General features: G+C 57.0%; 1 protein-coding gene across 3 annotated transcripts; it reads right to left on the bottom strand.

Moving 5' to 3' along the window:
• Positions 1-347: 347 nt before the first annotated feature.
• On the bottom strand, positions 348-24,412 carry TCF25 (TCF25 ribosome quality control complex subunit). 3 transcript variants are annotated; one of them, XM_081216614.1, is made up of 18 exons: positions 24,108-24,411; positions 14,299-14,463; positions 13,331-13,405; positions 12,776-12,894; positions 12,248-12,313; positions 9,561-9,643; positions 8,203-8,333; positions 7,994-8,093; positions 7,236-7,329; positions 5,964-6,056; positions 5,750-5,855; positions 4,574-4,733; positions 3,423-3,510; positions 2,737-2,895; positions 2,536-2,626; positions 1,930-2,048; positions 776-848; positions 348-646 (listed from the first exon to the last, which is right to left on the bottom strand). In XM_081216614.1, exons 1-18 carry the CDS (start codon positions 24,297-24,299, stop codon positions 488-490), a joined length of 2,073 nt encoding a protein of 690 aa, XP_081072740.1. In that variant the 5' UTR covers positions 24,300-24,411; the 3' UTR covers positions 348-487. The 3 variants fall into 3 exon arrangements, with proteins under 3 accessions (XP_081072740.1, XP_081072741.1, XP_081072739.1); XM_081216615.1 differs by having other exon boundaries at positions 1,969-2,048; positions 24,108-24,410; XM_081216613.1 differs by having other exon boundaries at positions 348-848; positions 1,969-2,048; positions 24,108-24,412.
• Positions 24,413-26,642: the final 2,230 nt, after the last annotated feature.

Genomic DNA, 26,642 nt, shown 5'->3' on the forward strand with positions numbered 1-26,642 from the left:
TGTCACTCGAGCACCAGGTCCCACCCCTTCACCCTCCCCAGCCTGCGGTCCGTTCACCCCTGGATCAAGTGCCCCCCAGTCTCTGCCACGTACACCCCCCAGAGCTGCCAAGACGAGCGTCCTTTCCAAAACACACCTCTTGGCCTCCCCACCGACGGCGCTCCCTGAAGCGAGCGTGGATTCTGGCTCTGCGATGCCCCAGGCCGGCAGGGCAGCGGCGAGGAGGTCCTGCCCAGGGTTGGGGCTCTGCCGTGCGTGGCCGCGGGGCACGCTCTCGGGGAGCCTTGGGGGGTGTGCGGATCTGGGGGCGCCGACCGCAGCGCCGGGAAGGAAGAGCTCACGCCGGGCAGAGCGCAACCCGTTCACGTTTATAGAACAGCAGAGGCAGACGGACAACACGGCAGCACCTCTAGGTCGGGGACCTGGCCGCTCCGACCAGCACAGAATCAGGAACGTAACTGCACAGCGCTGGGGCCCCGCCCGTGCCTCAGTCCCACTCCCCGTCGCCCTCGGGGTGGTCCTCACGCGGCACCTCCAGGTCGTGGAACTGGAAGTTGGCCATCATGTCCCGCAGGGCCAGCATCAGCCTGTTCAAGCCCTGGTCAAGGTGTGGACCCCCGGCCCCTCCGTCCTCCGGCCGCTCCCCCTGCAGCAGTGAGACTCGTCTGAGCTGTGCCTTCCGGGACGTGCCCCCGCCCAGCCCACCGCCCCCCGCCCCGGGACCCGACACCCGGTCTCTGAGGCTGGCGGCCCCCACGTGCTGGGCTCCACGTACCTCCACGGTGTAGTTTGGCAACAAGGAGCGGAAGAAGAGGGCGATGGTGTTTCCGTGACTGACGGGGCTGAGCCTGGAAGGGGAGTCAGGACGGTCAGAAAGGCCCTGGCGGGGCCACGAGGGCAGCCCCCGCGGCGGCTGGGGAGAGAGGGGGCGGGAGCGGCAGGGGGATGGCTCAGGCCCGAGGTGCACGGGGTCCAGCGTGGGGCTGGCCTTCGGAACGTGGCCAGTTGAGTGGAGTGGAGAGTGGGGCCGCTGCAGCCAAGCCCCACTCGCTCCTGAGAAAAGCTGTGTTTCAAAGTGTCCTTCGCTCAGAGGTGAGGAGTGAAGATTCTGGGGCATGCGTCATGGGGGGTGGGGGGGCCCTCCTGGACTTTCCGGGCGCCTGGAGCCAGCACAGCACCCAGCCATCCTCAGTGTGACCACGCCCAGCACGTCAGCTTGGTGTTGAAGCCACAAACACCGATCATGAATAATTTTCATCTTAACCTGTTGAGAATTTAACTGGGGACTATATTTCCCTGTGAATGCACACTCTTAACTTTCATAATTCAGCAGAGAACAAAAAGGACTTCTTTCTACAAAGTATGTCCGCCTGAAGCCTGGAAACGAGACAGTCTGTGACTCTCCCAGGTCGGTGACTCTGTGACTACGGGCTCTACGTGAAGTAAAGCAATTACTCGAAGTAAAGCTTTAAAGACCGAAAGGAAAGGGGGAAAAAAGCCTTTGTATGAGCCAACTCTGAAGGCAGCCTGCAGACTCGGGCACCGCGGTGCCCGCCCTGCTCTCCTGGCTGGGCCTCGGGGCCTTCTGCATCCCAGCCTGACTCTGCCAGACACTCGTCCCTGGCGGGGCCTCCGCACAGGCTGAGGCTCCTGCTGGAAACCAGCAGCCTTTCACGTGTCAGGCTCACCCGCTGTTTCCTCACAGGTTCTTACTGCAGTTCTGATTTTACATTTATTCCCGGATTCTACAACTGCTTCCTACCCCATCTCCACCACTTGCTCCAGAACCTGACAGAGAAACGACCTTAGATGGACAAATAAGTGAAAACACATGGCCTGCAACAGCTGATCCGTAACCCCAGATCACCATGTTCTCTGAGGGCTTGAGTGTGAGGCAGCCAGACCCTCCCCCTGAGCCCCAGCACTGACCTCGGAGCCGTGTGGGCAAAGGAGCAGGGCAGGAAGTACCTCTCGGGTCTGACATAGGAGTAGACGGTGTCCAAGGGTGGCAGAGGGTCATAGCCCAGCACAGACTGCGCGCTCACGTCCTTCAAAAAGGCACAGAGCAGACGGGCGACTTTCAGTCGGTTGCACTCTGCACCAGGCCCTTCCGCTGGGAGTGGGAACAGCGTGACGGAGTGGCCCTCGTTTGCGAGGCTGTGCTCCCCGTACTGAAACCCTGGGCGAGGGGGCAGAAGGGCCCTTCCTCCCGCAGGACGCTCATCGGGCCCGCGCAGAGGACGGGGATGAGCCCAGGGACCGGCGCGGGCGTGGGAACCACAGGACCTCCGCTCACACATGCTGTGACCGCCCTGCGAAATGTCAGGGCCTCCCTCCCAGGCTGCCAGCTACTGGCCTCGGGGCTGCGAGCCACCAGGTCACGGCTCTGAGCCCCACAAGGTCACGGAAAGCTGCAGGCTCGGCTGTGCCTCTCAGGACTCGAGCGTCTTTGAGGGGAGGGGCCTCCGTCCGTGAGCCCGACCCGGGGGCAGAGCTGCTGGCAGGAAGAAGCCCGAGCCCAGCCCGCTCCCTTACCGGAGGTAGGGCGGCAACGGCTTCCTTGATCTCCGACAGGACCACGTGGCGGTGGATGTTTCTGGGTGCGCGCTGGTACAGCACCTTGCGCCTGGGGCCCGGGGAGATGAAGGGCAGTGGTGGAGGCGGCCGCGGCCCTGCGCCGCCCGCGAGCCAGGCCTGGCCCCGAGAGCACCGCCCACAGCCCGGCCCCAGGCTCACCTGCTCTCACACGCCTCCACAGCGGGGTCCCCGGCGTCCACCGCCTGCAGAACCTTGCGCGCGCTCTCCTCCAGCCAGCTCATGGTGGCCGGCTCCTTCCAGAGGAAGTGGGACCTCCCGAGGTACAGGCTTACCAGCTGGCTCAGGGCGGGGGGCTGGCTGTGGGCAGTGGGGCCTGTGAGACCCCCACAGGCCCCGGCTCCACGCGCCCGCCGGTGCCTGTGGGCATCCAGGGCGTGCTGGCGACCTGGAGGGGAAAGCGGCTGCCCAGAGGGGGCTGCCGACGAGGGAAAGGGACCCCGGGGCAGGGCACACAGGCATTTGCTTCTGTGCAGCGTCCTCACTAAGAACAAGTTCCTCGATCAGAATCTAAATACAAGGAGAACGCAAACCCCTGTGCGCACAGACACCGGAGAGCCCGCCCCGGTTTCCTGACCGGGCTTGAGGTGGCTGGCTCCCAAGTCCCACATTTTTCTTCACGTTTCACAAGAAATTTTAAAAGGCAGCGGGTGCCAATATAGGCGTCTGAACCACACTCACGGCTGCAAGGACGTTACCGCCCCAGGGCCCCCGTTGTGTCCAACAGGCCAGGCTGATGCCCACGTGGCCAGGGCCCCAGAGCCCTGCAGGGAGGGCAGTCCCGCCACCAGGCCCGCCCCCTGCCCAGGGCGCCCACCAGTCTGTACCTTATCTCGGCGTTGGGTCCGAAGAAGCTGTGCGCGGCCATGGCGGCGTCGGGGCGCACGCTGCAGTACTCGAGCAGCGGCATGAGCACTGCGGGGGGGAGCAGGGCCGTCACGCCCGCAAGGCCAGGGCTGAGGGGCAGGGGAAGCCGCTCTGCCACACCAGCCCAGGAGCCCCTGCCACCACGGAGGGCTGTCCGTCCCGTTGCCCCGCAGCCCCATCTGCACCCGAGGGGACTGACGCAGGAGCCCTGAGCGCGTGCACTGGACGCCCTCATCACAGGGAACCCCTGCCCCAGCGCCCTCCCAGGGACGGGCTCCACTACAGCCACGCGCCTGACAGGGAGCTTCCTGGATGAAGGAGGGAGACTCTGGGTTGGCAAGCAGGCCCTGCAGGCGGCCACAGCCCCCCACGCAGGGCCTTAACACCCCGTCAGGGGCCTCATCGGGAAGGGCCAGCGTGGCTCAGAGCCAGCCAGGCAGCCCGTGTGGATGGAGCCCAGCTGAGAGGAGCGGGAGGGGCTGGCTGAGGATGCTGTCTGCCGGGAGCCCCGAGCAACCAGGGGTCACCCCGGCCACCCACAGGGAGGCTCACCGCCAGGGAGGGAGCGCGAGGGCCAGAGCTGCACGGCCCAGCCCCTGCGGAGCTGCACGCGGTGCTGGACCCCAGCCCCACCAGGGCCTGAGAGGGCAGTAGGCTCCTCTCTCAGGTCACAGACCCTTTGAGAATGTCGCCCAGGAGAGGGGCCGGGGGCCCTCTTCCCGTCCACACACTCACAACTTTAGGGGCCCACGGAAACCAGCAGGTCATCCAAGAGGACCCAGGACGAAGCTAACTCTGAGCCCCTCACCCCAGTGAGGACCGGGGCTTGAGGACAAGGACACCCAGCTTGCTGACTCGGCCCCTCCTGCCCCGTTTTCTCTCACACCCAGCCCAGCGCCAGAGAAAATGCGTCTCGTACAGGTGGTAAGTTCTGCTTGAAGTGTTCATGTCTAAGGACACCCTAAAACCTCCAGGCGTTCTGACAGCAAAGTCTGCTTTCAAACTACAGCCCCGGCGCCCGCAGGCCCCGCGGGAAAATGCGTCTTCCCGAGAGACTGGGGCAAGCGCTGGGACCCCTCCGAGCCCGCGGGGCCTGCGGGGACACACCCACCTCCAGGGAACATGAGAAGCGCCTGCTGGATCGAGAGAGAGGCCTTCTCCCTCGCAGAGCTCAGCTCCTGGTCGGGGAGGTCTGCCTGCTGACTCAGCAGGAAATACGCCAGCGGCACAGAGAAGGCAAAGTTCGGGAGCTGGGACAGGTTCCGATGAGCCTACGAGGGGTTTGGGCGTTTCACGGTGGTGCAGACAAAAGAGGCAGAGCTCACGGGCGCCTGGATGTCCCTGGGCGAGCTGTCCCCCTTCTCCGTGCAGAAAAGGCAAATGAAAAGACCTGGGGGTGTGCGGTCAGACCCAGGCCAGGTGGGCAGGAAGAGTGGACGCCCACCTCCCACGGCTCAGCGTCAGGCAGGGGCCGGGGTCCTCTGGGGGGTGGGGCCGCCCCACCTCCACGTCTGGTGCCCCGGCCGGCTCTCGCCTCCCCCCCACCACGCCTACGTCGCAGATGCGCACGACGCTCTCTGTCACGTGACCGCTCGGTCTCTGGAGACTTCTGTAACCTCCCCCCACTCTGCCCCCCAGATGTCCTGGTGCAGCCCCACCATGGGCGGTGCCCAGCAGCTTCATTTCCGTGAACTCCAGGAACCTGTGTGAACTAGACCGCGCACTGGGGAATCCTCGCCCAACCAGGCCACATGATCCAGAGTTCAAACCAGTTTACATAGCTGTCTTTCAACTATACACCGAACCGTGCTGTGAAGAAATTCACGCACAGGATAAATAAACGGCTGTCACCTCTTGCCCCCCCCGCTCCCGGCTAGAGGTGTCCCCGAGACGGCGCCGCCCAACAGGAGCACAGCGCCAGCCTACACCTTACAGCAGCCAGATCAAAAAGAAAACAGGTGAAATGTACGTTACTACGCTATCTATAACCCAGTGTACCTAAAACAGCACCACTAGGATACGAAATGCAGGTTATAAATGAGACAGTTGATGGCCTGCCTCCTGCCCGTCTCAGACCCCATGTGCACCAACGCGTCCAGGGGTCGAGCCACGGTGGCCTCCCCCACCTCACGGCTCCCTCTGCACGCTTGCGCTCATGTGTAAGCAGGCGGCAAGGCAGGCCCCCTGGGGTCTGCCCGGGACCCTCCCCTGGCGTCCCTGCCCCGCCTGGAGCCCCGGACTCTAACCCCTGGCGTCCCTGCCTGGCCTGGTGTGTGCTCACACCCACCTCCCACTCCTGGAAGAGGCGGATCAAGTACTCGTAGCTCCGTGCCCTTAAGGCCAGGTGGTCGAGCAGCAGCAGCATGCACAGGGGGTCCTCGTCTGGCTCAAGGCTTCCGGAGGCAGCACGGCGAGCAGAGGGAGACAAAACCCACAGTGGGCCGGCGCGGACGCCCACGGGCCGTGGCCCGGTCGGGGGCGGGAGCGAGCAGCAGCCCTACCTGAGGATGAGTTTGCAGTACTCCAGCGCCGTGCGTGGGCAGCCCCGCTTCTCCAGGAAGCTCATCTGCTTGTAGAGGGCCAGGTAGAAGCTCCTAGACCCAAGACAGTTCCTCGTGAGTGAGCGCACGGCAGGCAGCAGAGCACGTCGCCTGGCGCCTCGTCCGGCACTGCGTCCACCCTCTGCCCGCGGGCTTCGCTGGCATTTCCCGTGTGGCCTAATCAGCGCAAACGTTCGCCAGGGTCCTGTCTGCAGAGAAGGTGACTCTGCTTGTTGTTTGCAGTCACGTGTGTGTGCACGGACAGAAAACCAAGCCGATTTGTTAGTGGACATCTGCATCTTCTTGGGCATTTTTTAAAAAAACTATCATTTAAGGGAAGAGAGTTAACATCTACTGCAATTACCATCTAGATTTATCCTGGTGGACTGTTGTTTTGATCAACAGCTCCCTGCCCTGTTAATGCCTGGGAACGTTAGTATTCTATAGCATCGCAAAGAACTAAGAATTTCATTGGAGAAACAAAGCTCACACAACTAGAAGCAAGAGAGAAAACTCAGACCCCACACATCCTGCAGACAATCTGTGCAGTGGGGGTCACTGTGCCCTGGGGCCCACGACAACCCCCAGGCCGGAGAACACATCCTACAAGGGACACGACCCGGGACGGCCGGAGACAACAGGGGGTGGGTGGGGAGGGTTGGGGGGGGCGCCCGGAGCGGAGAGCGTGCCCACGCCTGCAGGGCCCTGAAGAGCAGGCGGAGCGTGAGAGGCTAGAGGCTGAGGTCAGCAGGGAGGCCGCGGTGTCCGCTCAGGCCTGCGCTGCTGAGAGCGGGGGCTTCGGGGGAGGAGCGTCTGCAGGAAGAGGGTCCCACGGGCATGTGTGACAGGAACACGATGGGGCTGCGTTCGAGCTGCTGCCCGCAAGGTGTTCCCGAGGATCCCAAACACATGGGCTGCGGACTGAGTCCAAGCACGCAAGGAAACACGACTACAGGTCCCATCGCGGTGAGGTGGCCGGCGAGGCTCCCTCCTAACGCGGACAAGTTTAAACCCCAGGCCTGCCTGATCCGTCCACCCTCAGGTCCAGCCCTCCTGCATTCAAGCTTTAAACACAGCGCGAAGCCCCGGGACCCCAGAGGGACCCCTCATGGACAGTCCCATGGCACCTGTTCCCCCTGCACCCACCCTAGCACCCACGTCACCTGTGACGCCTACAACACACTCGCGAGGGAAGATGGTATGCACCTATGAACGCCTGGTTGGCCGGCTCACCTGTTCTCGGGCCTGCGGTAGTCCAGCCGGCAGGTCCCACTGGTGAGGCTGAACAGGGGGTGGAAGGCACACTCCATGCTGTACAGCGCGCGCTCTGCAGGCAACAGACACAGGGCGGCTGTCAGCCTCGGCGCGGCGGCTGCAAACCCGTCCTCTGTGGCTCCTGAGGAAAGCTCCAGAAGGGAGGTGGCCACGAGACCAGGAGTTGTAAAGTGATGGGCGAGGACGTGCCCACGGGGATCACATCAACCACAGAGGTGCGACCTGGCCACGCCCACTCCGGCCGGAGGAACCGCACGCCTCTCACGAAGCCCACGCACCCCCAGGGGCTGATTCTCAGGAGCCGAGGGTGGAAACAGGCCACGAAACGTGGACCATCCATCATCACGAAAGGAATGACGTCCTGACACACGGCTCACACAGGTGAACACTGAGGACGTCACGGTAAATGACAGGAGCCAGATGGAGACGTGTGTCGTGATTCCATTTACAGGAAAGTCCGGAGACAGAGGGTGGACCGGCGGTTGCCAGGGGCTAGGGGAGGCGGGTTTCTTTCACACATGGTGGAAGTGACCCAGAATCAACAGGGATGAGGCTGTACAAGTCTGCATATACTAAAGACCAAGGAACTGTATGCTTTACAGGGGTGAATTTCATGGTAGATGAATTTTATCTCAATAAAGCTGTTACTTAAAGAACGTCCTGGCAAACCCACCATGTCCCCAACAACTGAGGTGGGGCTGCCCGCTAGGCCTTACCCACGAGGTCCCGCGCCATCTCCTGGTCCTCCTGGAAGCGGCAGGCGTCGCTGAGCTGCAGGAGCGAGTCCACGTGATAGGGGCTGGTCTGCAGCAGGACCTACGAGGCAGGAGGAAGCTGATAGGACGAGGCCCAGGAAGGCCCCGGGCCCACCTCCGGCACCTGGCTCGCCCCGCGCCTCCACGACCCCGCCAGGGTGCCCGCGCACCACGATGTTGTTGGGCTCCATGGACTCCACGGCGGCCAGGAACTTGTGCTGCGTCTGCTGGTACTCCTCACTGTGCTCAAAGGCAAAGGCTGAGCGGCCTTTCCTGGACTCTAGCAGCCGCATCGACAGACCTGGGGTGGTAGGGGGTGCCCGCATCAGGATGTCCAGGGCAGACTGCCCACAGCTCGGGCCACACCAGTGACACGCGCCTCTACACCTTTCCTGTGAAGACGTTCCTCCCCCCAGGAGCGTGGACGGAGCAGCGACATCCCAGGACAACAGGGAGGGGACACGCACAGCCCGCCTCCCCCACCCCATCTGGTCAGCCCCAGACACTGTCTGCTTAGAGCCATGATCCAGGCGGGCGTGGGACAGGGCACAGGGGCCACTGCCAGGCCTCCGAGGCGACAGGGACTGCTAAGCCACGACGTCCTCTCTCTGCTCCTTGCACTGACTCTGGGTGGACGGGGTCCAGGGACTTCTCACGAGCCTGACAACTTCATCTCCCTTCATCACCTTCAGGAGACCGGTCAGGGTCCCAGGACGCCCCTGGTGACACCCTCCTGACGGCCCCATCGAGGGCAGCCCTACAGGACCCCGTGGCAACGAGCCCCTCTCTCTGGCTGTGCTCAGGGGCCACTGCTGGGAATATGGGAGTGAAGGAGAAGGGGGGCGAGACGCCCACTAGGGCCATGGCTTCCTGTGTCCTCGCTGAGCACAGGGGCTCTCGCAGGGCATCCCAGGCCCCAGGGCCCCATGATCCTGATGCCACACAGCCAAGCCCCCCCGGAAGGGCACGACCCTGCGCCCAAACCTTTCTGCATTGCTGCTGTTTTTCTTTAAATTACTAATTTAAATTATTAAATCAATGTTAATTTTCTTTAAATTATTAATTATTAAATTACTCTCGTTTGCAACAAAATATAAAATACCACTGTTTAAAAATGAACTTGATGGGGCTTCCCTGGTGGCGCAGTGGTTGAGAGTCCGCCTGCCGATGCAGGGGACACGGGTTCGTGCCCCGGTCTGGGAAGATCCCACATGCCGCGGAGCGGCTGGGCCCGTGAGCCATGACCGCGGAGCCTGCGCGTCCGGAGCCTGTGCTCCGCAACGGGAGAGGCCACAACGGTGAGAGGCCCGCATACCGCAAAAAAAAAAAAAAAAAATGAACTTGATGGCTTCCTATGGCGTAGGATCCACAGCACAAGGGAAGAAGGTGGAGAAACGCTGTAGCACGTGGTCGAGAAAACACACGGCGGGTGGGGGTCTGTGCCCAGACGGGGGGCTCCCCCTGGCCCCACACATGCACGCTGGCTCTGCACACGCAGAGGCGTGGCCCTGCAGCCCCGTGCCCTCACCTGGTTTGGTGTACCGGGGCCAGGCGCTCTTAGGGGTGGTCAGCCACGTACACTTGGGGTACACGCGCTGTCTCTGCCGCGGCCTGCGGAGAAACACACAGGGTACGGCTTTACCTCCGCTGCCGGACCTTTGCAGGCAAGGGCAGGCCAAGGACAGAGCGCAAACGGCCTTGACAATGGCTGTCGCCCTGCCGGACGAGACGGCAGCCTGCGACCCGAGCAACCAAACCACCACGGGAGAGGGAAGAAAAACAGGAAACCCGCAGTCCAGCAAAACGTCGGGAAAGGGAGGAAAGAAACAGAAGGTGAGAACCTAACGTGAAGACGACAGGGGAGAGCGAGCCGGCAGTGACCCACGGACACAAATGAGCTGCCTTCCCATGGACGACGCGGCTGCACAGGGCAGAGGGCCCTTCTCACCTGCCCTCTCGGGAGACCCCACCCCGACAAGCAACGGAGATGGGGCGTCAGCAGCAAACACCCACACACTTCCGGAAGAAAGCCAGCCAGACACAGGAGAACAAGAGGGCAGCAGGGCGACCCAGCTCCTTCCCCCAGGCCCAGCGCTGCGGCTCTCTCTCATCCGGGGGTCTCTGCTGCAGGTGCCAGCCCCTCCTCACAGCCGTGGTCACACCAAGGGCTTTCTGCTGTATCACTGATGCTTAATTTCTTGGGCTGAGTAGTGGCCAAGTGGACCCATGTATATTACTCTGTATACTTTTTTGATAATATGAACTATTTCATTAAGAAAAAAAATGAGTAAAAATCTGGATTGTGTTAGGAATGGGAGGAAATAAAAGTAAAAAACTGCAGGAGAGAAAACAACTCTTCAAGAAAACCATGGTCAAAATCTGAAGGAAACTAAAATGTGGGATGATTCTGGGTAACCGGTAATTGTGAAAAAAAGGAGAATTAACTGGATGCTCAGAACTGTCCTGTCTATGGAATCCCAGGGATGGTCCAGCCCTGTGGTGAGCTGTCCACGCAGAAGAGGCTGCCACTGGGAGGTGGGGCGCCAACGGGGGGGCAGACACCAGCAGCAGAGGAGGTCCAGATGGGGGGACCCGGGAGAGAGCAGCACACACGGCACCTGGAGATTCCGAGGGGACCGGACACAAGTGGGGCGAGGGGACGAGGAGGGGCCATGGCTTCTCAAGGGAGCCCGTGCACAGGACTTCACTGTTTAAAGAAGGAAACGTAATAAATAACAACTACAGTAACACTGTGAAAAACAATAAGGGCAATCACTATTAACTAACTAGTAGTAATAAGTATAATCTGCCCAGAACAAAGACCAGGCGAACATGTACAGACAGACCAGGCAGATGCAAAGGAAGCGCGGGCGGGTTGGGGTGGAAGGTCCAGCCCAGGGCAATCCAGGTAAAAGAGGGGAACATCCTGAGTTTAAATGTTTTTCATTAATATTCCAAGAAAGAAGACAAAGTCAGAGACCCTTATGTCCTGAATAACTTTACAGCAAAAATAAAAGCAAATTATAAAGCAAATGCGATGAGAAACACAAGGAAAGTGTGAGCAAATGACATGAAAAAAATCCTCAACCTCAGTCATCATCTAACAAGATAAACGTCAGGGACCTCCCTGGCGGTCCAGTGGTTAAGACACTGCACTTCCACTGCAGGGGGCACGGGTTCAACCCCTGGCTGGGGAACCAAGATCCCTCATGCCACGCAGCATGGCCAAAACAAAACAAAAAGCAGAAGTCAAACACATGGAGACTATACGACGCTGTAAAACAACTATACCCCAATTAAAAAAAGACCAAAAAAACAAACACATGGAGACTATCTTTCGTCTTCACAGTATGACAGACTTTAAAGCCTCCTACACCTGCCATGGATCCGAAGAGGAAGCAGCACGCAGACGGGGGGCGTAGGGGTTCAACTCTCGGGGGGCAGCAGGTGACACCCCTCCCGGGCACCCTCACGCCAAGTGCCCGCAGGCACTGCAGCCAAACGCACCCCGACACCTGTGCCCTGGGCGCCTGCTCCCCCCATGCTGCTGGTACAGCAGCGCAGGCTAAGTGGTGCTCAGGACCCAGCCGTGCAAACCAGGCATGTGAGAGAGAGAAAAACCCTACGGCCCCAGGAAACAAGACATGTGCACGGGGCCCAGGATGCGCAGCAAACAGCCTCGAAGGGTTATCTGTGGGGGGCAAGGGTGACGGCTCGGAACTGCTTGAATAAGCAGCTCTTTTTTATAAGCAGCATTGATGAGCCTCTGTCGAGGGAAAGCTCCCACAGTCGGGGCTGGACCCTGCGAGGGAGCAGCCCAGACAGAAGAGCCCCTTTCCCACAGGAGGTCCGGGATCCCCACGCTCTGGGCGCTCCCGCGGCGCTGACTGCACAGCACCAGCCACCAGAACTCACGTTCACGAAGGTCCAACTTATCTCAGAACCCAAACCCCACATGGGTATTGCTCTCGACCGAAAAGCAAAAATGAATCTGGCTAAGATTTCAAGGCCAGAAGCTCAAACTTCAGGATCTTTGTAAAACCAGGACCCGCGGGGGAGAGCAGGCGGTGAGTGATGGAGCCCAGCAGCCACAGACAAGGCCACGCGACTTCTCCTCGACTCCCCTTCGGGTCCCATGGGCTTCCTGTTTCACTGTGGCTGTAAACACCCTCCCTTCCCTTCCCTCAGCTGAGAACACAGCAGTGTCGGTCTTACCTCTGCTCCCCCAGGACGGCTCGGGCACCAAAATACCTTTTCAGTTCCGTGTCTGGATTCAAGTGTCTAGAGAATTGAAAATTTTACAGAGAAAAATGAAATTGAGTATGTTAAAAACGATCCTGGGAATGTGAGAAAGTCACATAAGGACCCAGCATAGAGAACGGCTCTCCAGCAGGCCTGATTTCTCTGCAACCACACGGCCCGTGGCCGAGACCGGCCACCACTCGCCAGGCCGAGTCAGAGCAGCGTGAGCCGGGGCACAAGATCGAGGGGTCTTCGCTGCCTTAGGAAGGAAGGTGGCTGATTTTTAATGCTGGCAACAGTCTGCGGTAGGGACAGGGTTTCATTAAGCACCTACAGGAACAGGGGATGGAAAATTCACCCCCGAATGGCAGCTTTAATGCAGCTCAAGAAAGAACGTTCCCAGACACACAGAGCTAGAGGAAGGTCCTGGAAGGTCAGGGCTGCCCCGTCCCCTCCCCTCTGTCCCCACAGACGAGCTCTCCTCACTCAGCGAGGCCACACCTGTGCTCCACATACAGGACATGCTTCTTGGCACTCAGTGGGGGCGGGCCTGGGCGGCTGGAGCCGCTGGCATCCTCAATCCTCTCCAGGATGCGGTCGATGTCCTCCAGCCCGTTCTCCTGCAAGTCCCCACATGACATGTTCACTACCACACTGACTTGCTGACTTTATAAGTAACCATCAACAGCAAGATTTACTCTTACAAAGAACAAGTATTATATTGTGTTTCCTTCCCGAAAGGCAGTACGATCTGAACACCCTGTACTGCACGTACATTTAGAAAAAAGGAGAGATGCTTCGTAAGAGGAACAGTCAGAATCACAGACCAGGAAGGGACTCTGCCATCGGAAGAGCACCGTTTCGGATGTTTGCTAGAAAATGGAAAGCAGGGAGAGGGGGGCTCTAACCCTCAAGGATCGAAGTGAACAAGTTTGGTAATCTCCCCTGACCTCTGAATCAGTCAAATAAAATAGCAAGAAAAAACGAAATGTTTTCAACATCACCTCGAGAAACATTCAGAAAAGAACAGAGAGCAAATCCACCAGCCACACATACCGAGCTTTCTCCTGCTGCGTTTTTCTTATTTTTCTGTTTCCTTTTCTTCTTGCGGAGTTTGCCACCTGTATTAGACTGACAAAAGCAGCTCATTTCGGTCAATGGAAAGACACGACGACATCTTAGATCCTCCGAGAACCAGAGCCGCCAGCTGAAGGGGGGCGGAGCAGCAGGCCCACCGGCCGGCCGCCCACCTTCTGAACGTCCTACGAACGCACCCACTTCTCTCCAGCAACTGACACCTCCCACTGGTCTCCCTGACTCGGGCTGGCCCCCACCTTTCTGAGGTCTCCCTGACCACTCACGGGGCCTGGACCCTCCACCCACCTGCCCTCTGCTCTCACCCGTCACCATGTCAACCACTCCCTGCCACACTCAGCCGGCCTGGAGCCCAGGGCTCCGCACCGCAGGCCGCCACACCTGCAGCCCCCCCACCTCAAGACCTCTCGTGCCTTCCCCCGGCCACCACCTACCGTCAGTGTGAAAGTCCTCGAGGAAGCCCCCCGGCACCCCAAGACCAGTCGAGCACCCAGCTGCACCAGAGGTGCCTGGAGGGCACAGACTGGCTTGCAGTGAGCACCTGCTGGGTGAGCGACGAGGAGCCTCCTACAGGGACCCACTTCCTCACCGTGCTGCTCAGCCGCCACTCCCACCCCTAACCTGGCCTACGTGTCTCTTCAAGTGCATCCACCAAGGGCCCTGGTCCACCCGGCCCAAGCTGCAGACACACAGTCGCAAAGAACACACCCCACCTGGGCAGAAGGGCACTCTCCCAAAACAGAGGGGGCAGGCCCCGTGCCGGGGAGACGTGTCTAGGGGACCCAGACTGGGGCCCCTCGCCAGCCGCCACCCGTCTTGAGGACTCCAAGCCCATCTGATAAGGGCTCCCAAGGAAGTCTGGGGGCAGCCGGGCAATTCACAAAATGGCCCTCAGGGAACGCCAGCGGGGTGTGTAGGGGGAGCTGCACCTGCTCTGGGGGAACCGCCGCGCCCGCCACGTCGCCGTCCTTCCTGGACTCTGAGTGTCCACTCTGGGCCCTCCTTTTGTTCCCCGAGGCTGCGGCGTCGATGAGCAGACAGTCGGTCCTGTCCCCGTTCACCCCAGGCGCCTCCTCAAGGTCCTCGATGTTTATCTGGAAACACAGACGGGGGAGCAAGGGCGTTACGGGTGCATCCTAGTCACAGATTAAAAGGTGACTCTCAGATGCACGCGGGTTGCGGGGAGAGGTGGGCGGGCACCTTCCAGGTCGCTGAGGTTGCAGAGGGAGGACCACAGATGTCCGCTAGCGCAGAGGCCACGGCGCTCCCCTCTCAGCAGCGCAGGGCCAGGACCACTTCAGTCACGGTCCCAGAGAACGCTGGGGCGCCATGTGGCTACGGGATCTGTCCTCAGGGGTGACGTGTTGAGGAATCCCACACGGGACGACTTCTCCCCCTACCGAGCACCACCCCAGAGTAAACACACACGCCCGGCTAACGCCTCACCCTTCCCTCCTCCCACCTGGGCTCCGGCCAGCTGCTCCACACCAGCAGACAGGACCAGTGCCTGGGGGAAGACAAGGCCCAGGAGATACTCAGTAATAAGAACGGAAACGCATCCGTCAGGGGAGCCTGAGACAGCGGTGAACAGGGACGAACCACGCTCGCGTGCACACGCAGACCTCAGGAACACGATGCTGAAAGGAAGGTCCCGGAAGACTCACACCCTCGCTCTGGAGGAGACGGGGCAGCGACAAGTCACGGGACAAGTTCTGGCCCTTCTGCTAGTAAATGAATCAGCAAACAAAAGAGGCGACACACAGCACCAACACCACGCTTCACGAGCCAGATCAGAGGGACATAACCTGGTTCACCGAGGTCCAAAAATAAATTTTAAAAACTACATAAAAGATTCAGAACATCCGAAAAATATAAAGCTAAAAAAATAAAAATAAAATCCACTCTAACCCCCAGAACCCTGAGATGATTTCAAAACAAAACCGGGGGGCTTCCCTGGTGGCGCAGTGATTGAGAGTCCGCCTGCCGATGCAGGGGACACGGGTTCGTGCCCCGGTCCGGGAAGATCCCACATGCCACGGAGCGGCTGGGCCCGTGAACCATGGCCGCTGAGCCTGCGCGTCCGGAGCCTGTGCTCCGCAACGGGAGAGGCCACAACAGTGAGAGGCCCGCATACCACACCCACACCCACACCCACACCCACACCCACAACTGGGGCGAAGTCCTCAGCGACTGGCCACTGCCTGTCCCCACGGGGCCCGGGGCTCTGACTTTAGTCTCAAGGGAAGGGACACATGTGCGTCTGTGCTCCCTGGTTTCGCATCTTCACCAGCGGAGGTTCCCACGCAGCAAGGATGAAGCTCAGGGCTGTGTGCTGCCTGCCTGTCTAGCAAATTCACACATCTTTTTCTGTAACGATAGCACCACGCAGACCGCGGTGGGGACAGCACCGTGAGGCCAGGCCCCGCCGTGGACCTCGGTGCGAAGGGAGCAGCTGCAGTGAGGGCCCCGCGGACGGTTCTTCTCCACAGCAGGGGTCCCGGAGGAACAGCCCCACGCTTTGTCCCGCATTCAGCACTGGTGACGCCTCCCAGGGAAGCCCAGGACTGCTTTACTTTTATTGTCATGCTCACATCCTTAAAAAAAAAATTCTCATTTTTGAGCCCCCTGTGGAAGCTTGAGGTGTTTCCAGAAATTCCAGTTTATAAGAAGCTCCATGCCAAGGTCAACTTCACCGGAAAGCAAAGCTCTGACTCTTGCACGCAGGACCCTGCGGAGCTTTGGGAAGAGCTCTGGGAAGGAGCACGATTCGCTGCCACCCACGCTGCTACCCACGCTGTCCAGCGTCCTGACGTCGATCTGACTTGCAATCCAGGAGCTGCCATGGTCATCAGTTTCGAGGTCCCAAACGGGTCCCTATTTCCAGAGGGTCTTGTCTGCTGCCTGTGTGCTCTCTGGAATCGCTAGGACAAGGCACCATGAACACTTCAGTGAGGACGGGGGAGGGGCTGGATCTCTGCTGGGGGGTAGGAAGCTTTTTCTTTAAAAAACAAAACCAAACCGGGGTACAATTTACATCTCTTGAAATGAATGTACAGGGCAAGTCCCGGCAGAGCTGTGTAACCTACACTCTTATCAAGAGACAAAACCCTCCTGTGACGCCAGAAATATAGGCCTCATCCCACCCCCAGCTAACCCTCCTGCCAATGCTGGAGAAGCCTAGGGTTTTCTCCACTGTGACTTTGCCTGTCCCAGGACGCCGTGCCCGCACGGTCACTGTCTTCTGGAGTGTACGGCTTCTGAGGTTTGTCCCGTTCTTGTATTAGTCATTAGCTCCTGGTTCCTGGCGACTAGTATTCCTTTGCATGGATTATATCACATTAGTTTATCCATTGGGAGTCTTTTGTTGCCGTTTTGGGGTTACCGTGGATTAAGCTGCTATGAAGATTTCTGAGGTCTTCTGGGTAAGTGTTCACAAGTGGTTGCTGGGGTGTGAGGCGTCAGGTTTATGCTGAATTGCCAGGCCTGTTTCCAACGGTCGGACAATTTCATCCCCCACCAAGGCTGCTGGCCCCACATGCTCTCATTTTGGCCATTCTGGTGGGTGCACAGGGGTATTGTATTACAATTTTTTTAAAATAAATTTAATTAATTAATTAATTAATTTTTGGCTGTGTTGGGTCTTCGTTACTGCACGCGGGCTTTCTCTAGTTGTGGCGAGCAGGGGCTACTCTTCGTTGCAGTGTGAGGGCTTCTCATTGCGGTGGCTTCTCTTGTTGCGGAGCACGGGCTCTAGGCATGCGGGCTTCAGTAGCTGTGTCACGCGGGCTCAGTAGTTGTGGCGCACGGGCTTAGTTACTCCGCGGCATGTGGGATCTTCCCGGACCAGGGCTCAAACCCGTGTCCCCTGCATTGGCAGGCGGATTCTTAACCACTGCGCCACCAGGGAAGCCCTGTATTACAATTTTAATTCACATTTACCTTTAGCCTAATAGTGTTGAGTACTTCCCCACTCCTTTGGGAAGTGTCTGTTCACTAAAATTGGGCTGACTTGTTACTGAGGGGCCACATCCTCTGAGGCGAAGCCTCTGTCATGACTCGTGTGAGCTCCTTCTCAGTCTGTGGCAGGCCTATTCATTTTCCTAACTACATCTTTTGATGAGCAGAAAAGTTTTAAATTTTGATGAAGTCCATTGTATCAACCTTTTCTTATAATTAGTTAGTGCTTCCTAGACCCAGCCCAGGAACATCAAAGCTATCCTCCTACGACTTCTATTAAAAGTGTGATAGTTTTAGTGTGTGGAGCTGTGACTGTGTGTGTGGAGGAGCGGGTATGGTTGAAGTTCATCTCTCCCCACACCGCCAGCCAGTTGTTCTAACACCATGTCTTACAGGGATGCTACCTTCCCCACTGAATTGCTCTGGAAAAACCCTGTGGACTACGTGTGAGTTCACTTCTGAAGTTCTGACTCTGCGGTGCTTGCCTGTGTATCTGCATTTATACCAGCAGCACACTGTGTCTGCCTTATACTTTTAGTGGCTGCTCTGGGGTTTGCCGAGACCATCCTTCATGAGATATTCTATCATGTCACAGAAAACACGAGACCACCCAACGGCCCAGCCCACTCTGCTCTTCCTCCCAGTACTAGTCTGGCCACGTATTTTACTTTCACATGTTATAAACCCAACAATACACTATTACTTTTGCTCTACACAGCAAACGATGTTTAAAAGAAATTTTAAAACTAGACAAGATTATGTATTTTACCCCAATATTCACCGTTTCCAGCACTCCTTCACATACATCCACATTCCCATCTGGTATTATTTACCTTCAAGATGAAGTTTCCTTTAACATTTCTTTTAGTGTAGGCCTTTCGACAATGAATTTTCTCAGCTTTTGGGTTTATGAAAACATCTTTATTTCACATTCATTTTTGAGAAGCATTTCACTGGATATACTATGCCAGGTCCACTTCTCTTTCGGCACTTTAGAGATGGTGACCCACTGTCTGCAGGCCTGCTCTGATCTAACAATAGATAAGTCAGTGATTGCTTCCCTGTAGGTAATGTGTCTCTAACCTCCAGCTTCATTTACGACTTTTCGTCACCATGGGTTTACAGCAGTTATGATTCAAACTGCTGCTAAATCATATCCTGCTTAGGGTTTGTTGAACTTCTTGGATCTATGGGGTTTTCTTTTGTGTCAAATTTGGGACTTTTTCTGCCACTATATCATCAAGTATTTTTTCTGCCCAACTTCCTGCCTCTGCTCCGCTCCCACAATTACAGACATTAGACTCCTCGATATTGTCCTACAAAGGACTGAGGCTACTTTTCTCCTTTCTGGACAGTCTGGATAGTGTCTTTGCCTTAACTTCAAGATCACTCATCTTTTCTTCTCAAGTATCTAATCTGCAATTCAGACCATTAAGTTAGTTATGCATTTCAGATAATATATATTTTTCACATCTGGAATTTTCCCTTTTATAGTTTATACTTCTCTACTGAGATTCCCTATATTTTCCCTCATTACATTCATGCTTTCCTTTAAATCCTGGAATATATTTATATCTTGTCTTAGGTCTGTGTATGATTTTACCGGGTTTGTTTCTACTGAATGCTTTGTCTCCTGGTTATGAATCACATTTTCCTGCTTCTTCATGTGTCTGGTCATTTTTTAGTGTGTGCTAGCTATCATGATGCTACACTACTGAGTGACAAGATTTTGTCCTTTTACTTAATAAAGTGTTGACATTTGTTCAGGCAGGCAGTTAATTTACTTGCAGATTAGCACAATACCTCCAAACTTTATTTTTAGCTATCATAAGACGGGCATAGAATACTCTTCACTGGAGGGTGATGTTAGCCCTACTGCTATGGAAGGGCCTTTCTGAAGCTTCCACTGGTCACCAGGCTTCTCGGTTAAGCCTGTGTGTTCTGGTCGGTCAGAGCTGAATGTTTTCCCAACCCTGGGAGCTTGAGCGGTGGTGAGTGTCTCGTGTTGCCCTTCCCCTATTGGCTGTTCTATGCCCAATACAGCTTAGTATTGAGCCCAAGACTCCGAGCAGATTTCCAGAACTCCTTCTCTCCAGCACCCTCCCCCTTAACTCCAGCCACTTCTACAGACCCCACATCTGATCTGTCCCCTGGCTCAGCATGAGCACCACGATCTGCTGGGACAGCCTCCCTGTGCTCATCTCTGGAGAGTGTCTCCAGTCAGAAAGCCGGCACAGGGGGCTAGGGGACCTCAGACCTGCAATGCTTGCTGTCTAATGTCTGAAAACAGTTCACTCATGCATTTTGCTAGTTTTAGAGTTATTCAGGGCAAGAAGGTGGCTCTAGTACCAGTTATTCTGCCATGGCTAGAAGCTGAAATCTTACTTTTGTTTCCATTCATCCACTGCTTGGTTTACTGAGAGATTGTTTTTGGCTCTATAAAAACAAGCCTTTCAGGGACTTCCCTGGCAGTCCAGTGGTTAGGACTCGGCACTTTCACTGCTGGGGCCCAGTTTGATCCCTGGTCGGGGAACTAAGATCCCACAAGTCGCACGGTGCGGCCGAAAAAGACAAAACACAACAAAAAACGCCTTTCGTTTTAGGGCCCCTAAGAGTGCTACTGGAAAAAAAAAAAGTTATTTTTCCTGTTAAAAGAGGGAAAACATTAAAACTTTACATTACTGAGGAAGTTATTCTCTGGCATGCAGTTGGGGATGACAAAGCCTCATCTTTCTACCATCTTTCAGTAGGTAGAAACTGGCATGGATGAGGCCACCTCTGCTAAAGGTTTTCTCACAGCCTTGAGGACAAAAGAAGTGATGTGACATGAAGCTAACCTGAAGAACCTTAGAAAATTATTGTAATCCACGACCAAATGTGCCCTTGAGCAGTGAAAAAATCTACAGGGGTTCCAATACCACCTGTTACCAAATGCGTTTGTGAATGTGAATCCAGGGTCTGGCTCCTGCTGCCAGCAGAACTGGGCATCAGACATGAAGATGACCCATGTCCGCGAGTTGACGGTCACCGAACAACCTCCAGTTCTTATTCCAGTCAAACAAGAGCAACCTCATCAATGACGCTTACTTTGGAACAAGTTTGCTTTTATTTAATTACACAATTTAGATTTCTTCCGAACTAGATTTATTTCAGAGACTGGCCACTATATTGTACACGAAAACAGAGAGACATAAACATGTAATTCTTCAGAAAAGAATAATCTTCCTCACTAAAACTTTTCAATGATATAGAATAAATCCTGATAGTTTTTAAAAGCTTATGTGGTTTTTTATCAGATTGTCAAAGTGGTCCCTGACCCCAAAACACTAATAAATTCTATTTTACAACACCATTTTTAACAGTTGCACAGTACGTTATGTTGCAAAACTCAAACTATACCCTTAAAACAGGTGCATTTATTACATATAAATTATATTTCAGTAAAACCGATTTTCAAAAACCACTCTGAATGAGGTAGGAAAGATGATTTCTAATCTAAGGCCAAGGAAACCCACCCAAGAGCCAGCAAAGAGGACAGTCCCAGCCATTAGGTCACAGACGGGTGTCTTCCCACTCCCCAGGGGGAGAGGGGGGTACCAGCCCCTAGAAACGTCTCTAAACCACTTAGGGTCACGTTTCTATTGAAGTTCTTGGCTGTCAACATGATTTAATATCAACATATGCTGAATACTGTGCGCCTGGCATGGGCTAAGGGCTGTACACGTTAGTTCACTGACCCTTTGTGACAACCCCATGAGGTAAGTAACATCAGCCCCAGGAAACAGGGGAGCCGAGGCGTATGTTAGGAACCCTGTCCAAGTTCTCACACGTAAGAAGAGGCGGAGCCAGGATGCAAAGCCCGTGTGCAGACACTCACACTCTGTCCTCAGAGGAAACACTGACTCATGCCGCAACCTCTCCGCACACCTTCGAGAACAGACACTGTTCCGGGGGCGGGGACACGCGAGGGAACAACGAAGTCTCTGTTCTCCCACGGCTGATACTCTCTGGCAGTGGGGGCCAAGCAGCACGAGATAAAAAGAACACGTGGGTAACTTGTAGCATTTGTTCTGTGATAACTTCCAGGGAAAAAGGAGAAAGATCAGAAGAACGGGGGGGAGGGGCTGTAACTTTAAATCGGTGGGAAGGGTAAGCAAGACTCAGAAGGTGACATCTGAGCGAAGCCTGAGCGGGGGAAGCGACACAGGAATATGGGGTGTTCCGGGTAGAGGGGACAGCGGGGAGACCTGCGTTCCAGGCCTGTGGCTGGAGCAGAGTGGGCGAGATCAGGGAGAGATGAGGCGGGCGATCCGGGCCCTGGGGGGCTGTGAGAAAGGAGGGCTGAGAGCAGACGTGGGCCTCACAGGATCCTTGTGGCTGCTGCACCCAGACAGGCTGCAGAGGCCAAGAGGACGAGCGGGACCGGGTCAGAAGTATCCAGGCAGAGGCGACGGCCACACCGCAGGTGCTACACCTGCAGCCGCCCGGGACTTCACCAGGGTTTGCATGTGGTGTGCGAGAGAAAAAGGTCAGGGGTGTATTCCAGGCTGCTGGCCTTGGCAACAGGAAGAGTGGAGCTGCCCTCAACAGACAGGAAAGGCTGGGGGAGGCAGAGGGGGCAATTAAAGTCTGGACACACTGAGCCTGAGACGTCCGCGACACATCTAAAGGAGATGATGTAAAGATGGCGTCTGAATCCAGAGACTACGACGGAGGCCTGCGCAACATCAGGGTCCTGCCGGAGAGCAGCAGAGGATACGCACCGCACAGCACTCAGCAGGGGCAGCTGCTGGGTCCCTCTGGCCTGACTGATACACAGGGAGTCCAGAGAAGCACCTCTTCCCTCTCTTCACACACACAAGCACCTGCCTTTTGTTTTTTTTTCATCTATCCCCACACCCTGGCCCACTGTCCATCTACCCTCCTTTCTTCTTCAGAAGGAACACTAACTTCGCTTCAGAGACAAACACCAGGGCACGGTTAAGAGTACAATTTTAGGGACTTCCTCAGTGGCGCAGTGGTTAGGAACCCGCCTGCCAATGCAGGGTACACAGGTTTGAGCCCTGGTCTGGGAAGATCCCACGTGCCTCAGAGCAACTAAGCCCGTGCACCACAACTACTGAGCCTGCGCTCTAGAGCCCCTGAGCCACAACTACTGAGCCTGTGTGCCACAACTACTGAAGCCCGCGTGCCTAGAGCCCATGCTCCACAACGAGACAAGCCACCACGATGAGAAGCCCATGCACTGCAATGAAGAGTAGCCCCCGCTCGCTGCAACTAGAGAAAGCCCGCGCACAGCTACAAAGACCCAACGCAGCCAAAAATAAATACGTAAATAAATTTATTTAAAAAAAAAAAAAGAGTCCAGAGCCTGAATTTCACTGTGGGTGTCACTTACTACCTCATTTGTACAACGGGGACAACATGACCTTCCCAGACCGTAAGACACACCACATCGCAGCAGGGCCTGGAACGTGTGAACGTTTTCCAAATGAGTTACTGTTGTTTAAGACTGAAAAAAAAAAAAAGAAGACTAAACCTGGAGGATGTCAGAATAAGGAGAAAGTACACTTGACAGACAGTCAGGGAAAACAGCCGACTTCAGCACAAACCCATTTCAGCCTGTTAACAAGTGGGATAGAAAGAAGCCTTGAGGGTTTTGAGAGAAGTCAAAAACTGACTGGAAAACCTAGGGATAAATGACGTGATGGGAGCACTGGGGAAAAACCGGCCGTGTGTGGAGAACCGTGGAAGCTGGGTGGGGGCCCGTGAAGGTTACTTGTACTGCTCTATTTTTGCATGTGTTTGACATTTTCCATAATAAAAAATTAAAAACAAAGAAATGGCAAGAAACAAGGGAGCAGGGAGGCTCAGAAGAGGTGGCGGGAGAGTCTGCAGAATTTGAAGACGGACTTGGTCCCGCCTCCAGCAGAAACTACAGGGTGAGGCTGCCTCTTACCTTGCAGGAACGTGGACAATCTCTAAACCAAACTCCCAGACTGGAGCCCACACTCCCCAGTCTTAGGATGGGCCCCTAACCTGCCAACTTCCTGTGAAGTTGGGAGCGGTTGCCAGACTAACAGGCCTTACAGACGGCAGCCGGGCAGCTGGTGTCTCCACGATCTTCACACCTACTGGTGCTCCTCCAATCACTCGGCAACCGCGGTCGCGCCCCAGTGTGCGCCGGGCGCACGGTGCTGGGGACACACGGTGAGCAAAGCAGACACGCTACCTGACGCTCGGGGCGGTCAAGGGAGTGAGAACGAGCACGTGCAAAATTAGACTGAGACCAGCGCTACGGAGTCGGGGGAGTGGAGGGGTGGCGTTATTTCTCTGTGCCAGACACCTGCTATGGGGACGCAGCGATGGGCAAGAGCGACGCACCGAGTCCTGGGTTGTGAGGAGCAACTGAGATCGTTTGCGAAGGCCCTGCGACGGCACCGCGAGGGAGACACTTAACCCTGAAATCAGGGTTGGCGACCCCAGACCCTAGGAGCGAAGCCTCGCCCACTGCGCTGCGGCCCCGCCCACCGACGGCAGGCCCCGCCCACCCCGCTGCAGCCAGGACCCCACTTACCCCGCCCCCGGAGGTATGGCCCCGCCCCTCACCGTAGCCCAAAGCCAACGTGGCCACGCCCCCGGCCTCAGGCCACCGCCTACTCCTTTCGCCCCGCCCCCCACTGCAGCCCAGACCCCAGTCAACCCGGCCCATGACGTCACGGACCCTCCTCGCATGCCGCCCCCACCCCGGGCCCCCACCGCAGGCAGCCCCACGCCTCACCAGCTCGAACCGGTTGTTGACTCGGACGCCCTCCTTCCCTGCGCCCCGGGGGCGCCGGCCACCTGGCCCCCGCTTTGGGCCTTCTTCTTCCACATCATCGTCATCGTGGAGGACAAACTGCAGGGCGCCGGGCCCGAGGGGCTCCTGGCCGCGCTGTTCCCCCCTCAGCCTCCGGAGGGCCCGGCGCGACATAGGACCCAACAGCTGCTGACGTCTAGAAACTGGCAGAAGGAAGAGCGGAAAAGAGAGCGGACGCCGCGCCTGCGCGCTTAAGGCGCGGTGGCGCGAGTCTGGCGTGTCGCGTCTGCGCGCTGCGGCCTTCCGGAACTTCCTCTCTGTCTGCGGTGGCATCAAAGGAGGCGCAGGCACTTCCGGGAGAGTTCTCGCGCGATTTGGGCGCTTCCGCGGGCGGGTGTCTCCGGATTTTCTGGAGGCGCGCCAGCGAGAAACATTTGGACGGTGCGGGGCTCAGAGCCCCCAGTAGCGAGTGCGGGCCGGCGGGGCGGGGCTAGGCAGCAGCTGGGGGCGAGCCGCGGGGCGGGGGGGGTGCGCCCAGCTGCTGCAGGCCGCCTCCAGTGGCTGCCGGCGAGGCAGTTCTGTCCTCATTAAAACTAGGCGCGTCCAAGCCGAGGAGCTTCCCAAAGCTGCGGATCTCGGCCGCCCTCCCACGGCAGGCTGAAACCGACCCTTAGGGTACACCCTGGGCGTTTGTTTTTTGTCATTAGTGCGTCCCAGGTGATCTTCCTGTACGTCTAGTGTGGGAATCCGTGTTCTAAGGTGGAGGCTCGCCACCCTTACCGTGTGTCATCATCTCCTGGGGGGATTTTTACAGTGAAGGTCGAGGACTCATCCCTAGAAATTCCAATGTGGGGTCTGGCATTGACATTTTTAAAAAGGTCTTCAGAGGACTAGAGTGTACAGGCAGACTGAGAACCCCTGCTAGGGCAGGATGGTCTGGTGTGGGGAAGGGGCCCTCCCACCCTGACGGAGGAGGGTCGCGGACGACCCTCACTGTGGCGCCAAGCCCTGTCCTGAGTTCTTACCTGGCCCTGGAAGGTAGATGTCCTCCCCTTTATAGGTAAAGAAACTGGGACTCAGAGAGTAAGGAACTGGCCCAGGTAGAATGTGGCTCTGCCTTCGTGTCTGTGGCTCCAGAGCTGAGATGAGGAAGGCTGCTGGCACAGCCCCAGAAGGGAAGCAGGTGTGTGTGCCAGTGCTCGTCCCGCTGGCCTGGCAGCCATACTGGTCACTGCGATCGTGAACTGCTTCATGCTGGCTGGCTTGTGGTTGCTGCCTCACACACACCCCCCACCCCCCACCCCAGCCACTAAGAGTCACGCTCAGCACATCCAGGACCTCCAGGGCACCATCCTCCTAAACATTCTGATTGTTCAGGGATCAGGCTAGTTGTTAAACAGATTCTGTCACTGCTGTTCCAAGGTGTGACCAGCTTATGCAGGCTTATCGCCTCACCTGTGGATGGAAACGAGGGGAGTGTCACCAGGAGCTGCTTCCTGCCCTGCCGTCTGTTAAGTTGGCAGCCGGGGGGCTGTGAGGGGTGCCTTCCTTGAACAGGCAGCTCTGAACATGAGCCTCTCCCTGTGCTCCCCAAGGCCTGGTCCTCAGCGAGAAGCTTGGTTGTAAACAGTTCTAGAGCGAGCGACCTCCATCTGTCAGGATCTAAATTAGGTGAGCAGAGGCAGGGCTGGGTTCCCTGGGCCAGCACTACAGCTTTCTGCGCCTGGGGTCGGCGGGAGGTGAGCCCCAGCAGCCAGGACAGCAGGACCCTCCCTCCTGACCTCACCCTGGAGCCGTGTGGGCCCTCCTGGCTTAGCCCAGCTGTCCCAGGATGGGGTTTATTCCAATGGGCTTTCACTTCAAGGTGTTCCTGTGAGGATTAGAACCTGGGTCTCCCCCTATTGGGAGCATGGCCCTGCTCGTGTCACCTGCCCTGTTTCCGCACCTGCAGGATTATCTGCCCTTGGAAGTGCTTTCTCCTTGCTGGTCGTGTGACCGGGGGCAATTCTTTACCCTCTCTGTACCAGTTTTCTCATTTTAAAATGGGGATAACAATACTGCCTGCCCATGAAGTGCTCAAACAAGTGCTGGGAATGGGCTGTTTCTCCTGGCTGCTCTAATTGTCACTGAGGGTCCTGGACCCTAGCTGAAGAAAGCATCTCACCCGTAGGCCCGTCTGTTACAAGTTCTGTCCCTTGGGGCCTCCTCCGGGCCCATATCCATGTGCCAGGCCTTAGAGCCTGGCATCCGATAGGCCTGGCTGAAGATCCTGGGCAAGCTGTGCATCTGTGGCCAAATTCCCTCACCTCTTTGAGCCTCAGTTTCCTCATCTGTAAGATGGGGGTGACAACAGAAGCCCCCCTCCTTGTGGGCAGGCAGAGCACCCGGGTGCTCACCCACAGGTTTCCCCCAAACCTGCTGACCCTGAGGGAACCCTTTGCCTGGAGAACAGGAGTAGAGATCTGGCGGATGAGGCCAAAGTGTCCCCAGGCTGGGAGGGGACAGGCAGCAGGCTGT

The sequence above is a fragment of the Mesoplodon bidens genome (assembly GCF_964165515.1).
Source record: "Mesoplodon bidens genome assembly, chromosome: 18".
In the NCBI taxonomy this organism is placed as follows: domain Eukaryota; kingdom Metazoa; phylum Chordata; class Mammalia; order Artiodactyla; family Ziphiidae; genus Mesoplodon; species Mesoplodon bidens.

Coding starts and splice junctions, on each gene's coding strand:
- TCF25 (XM_081216613.1), bottom strand. CDS start 24,299: ATGTCGCGCCGGGCCCTCCGGAGGCTGAGGGGGGAACAGCGCGGCCAG. Junction 5,856..5,963: donor TACTGCAAACTCATCCTCAG/GTAGGGCTGCTG, acceptor TGCCTCCGGAAG/CCTTGAGCCAGACGAGGACC. Junction 3,511..4,573: donor GCTTCTCATGTTCCCTGGAG/GTGGGTGTGTCC, acceptor TCCCCCCCGCAG/TGCTCATGCCGCTGCTCGAG.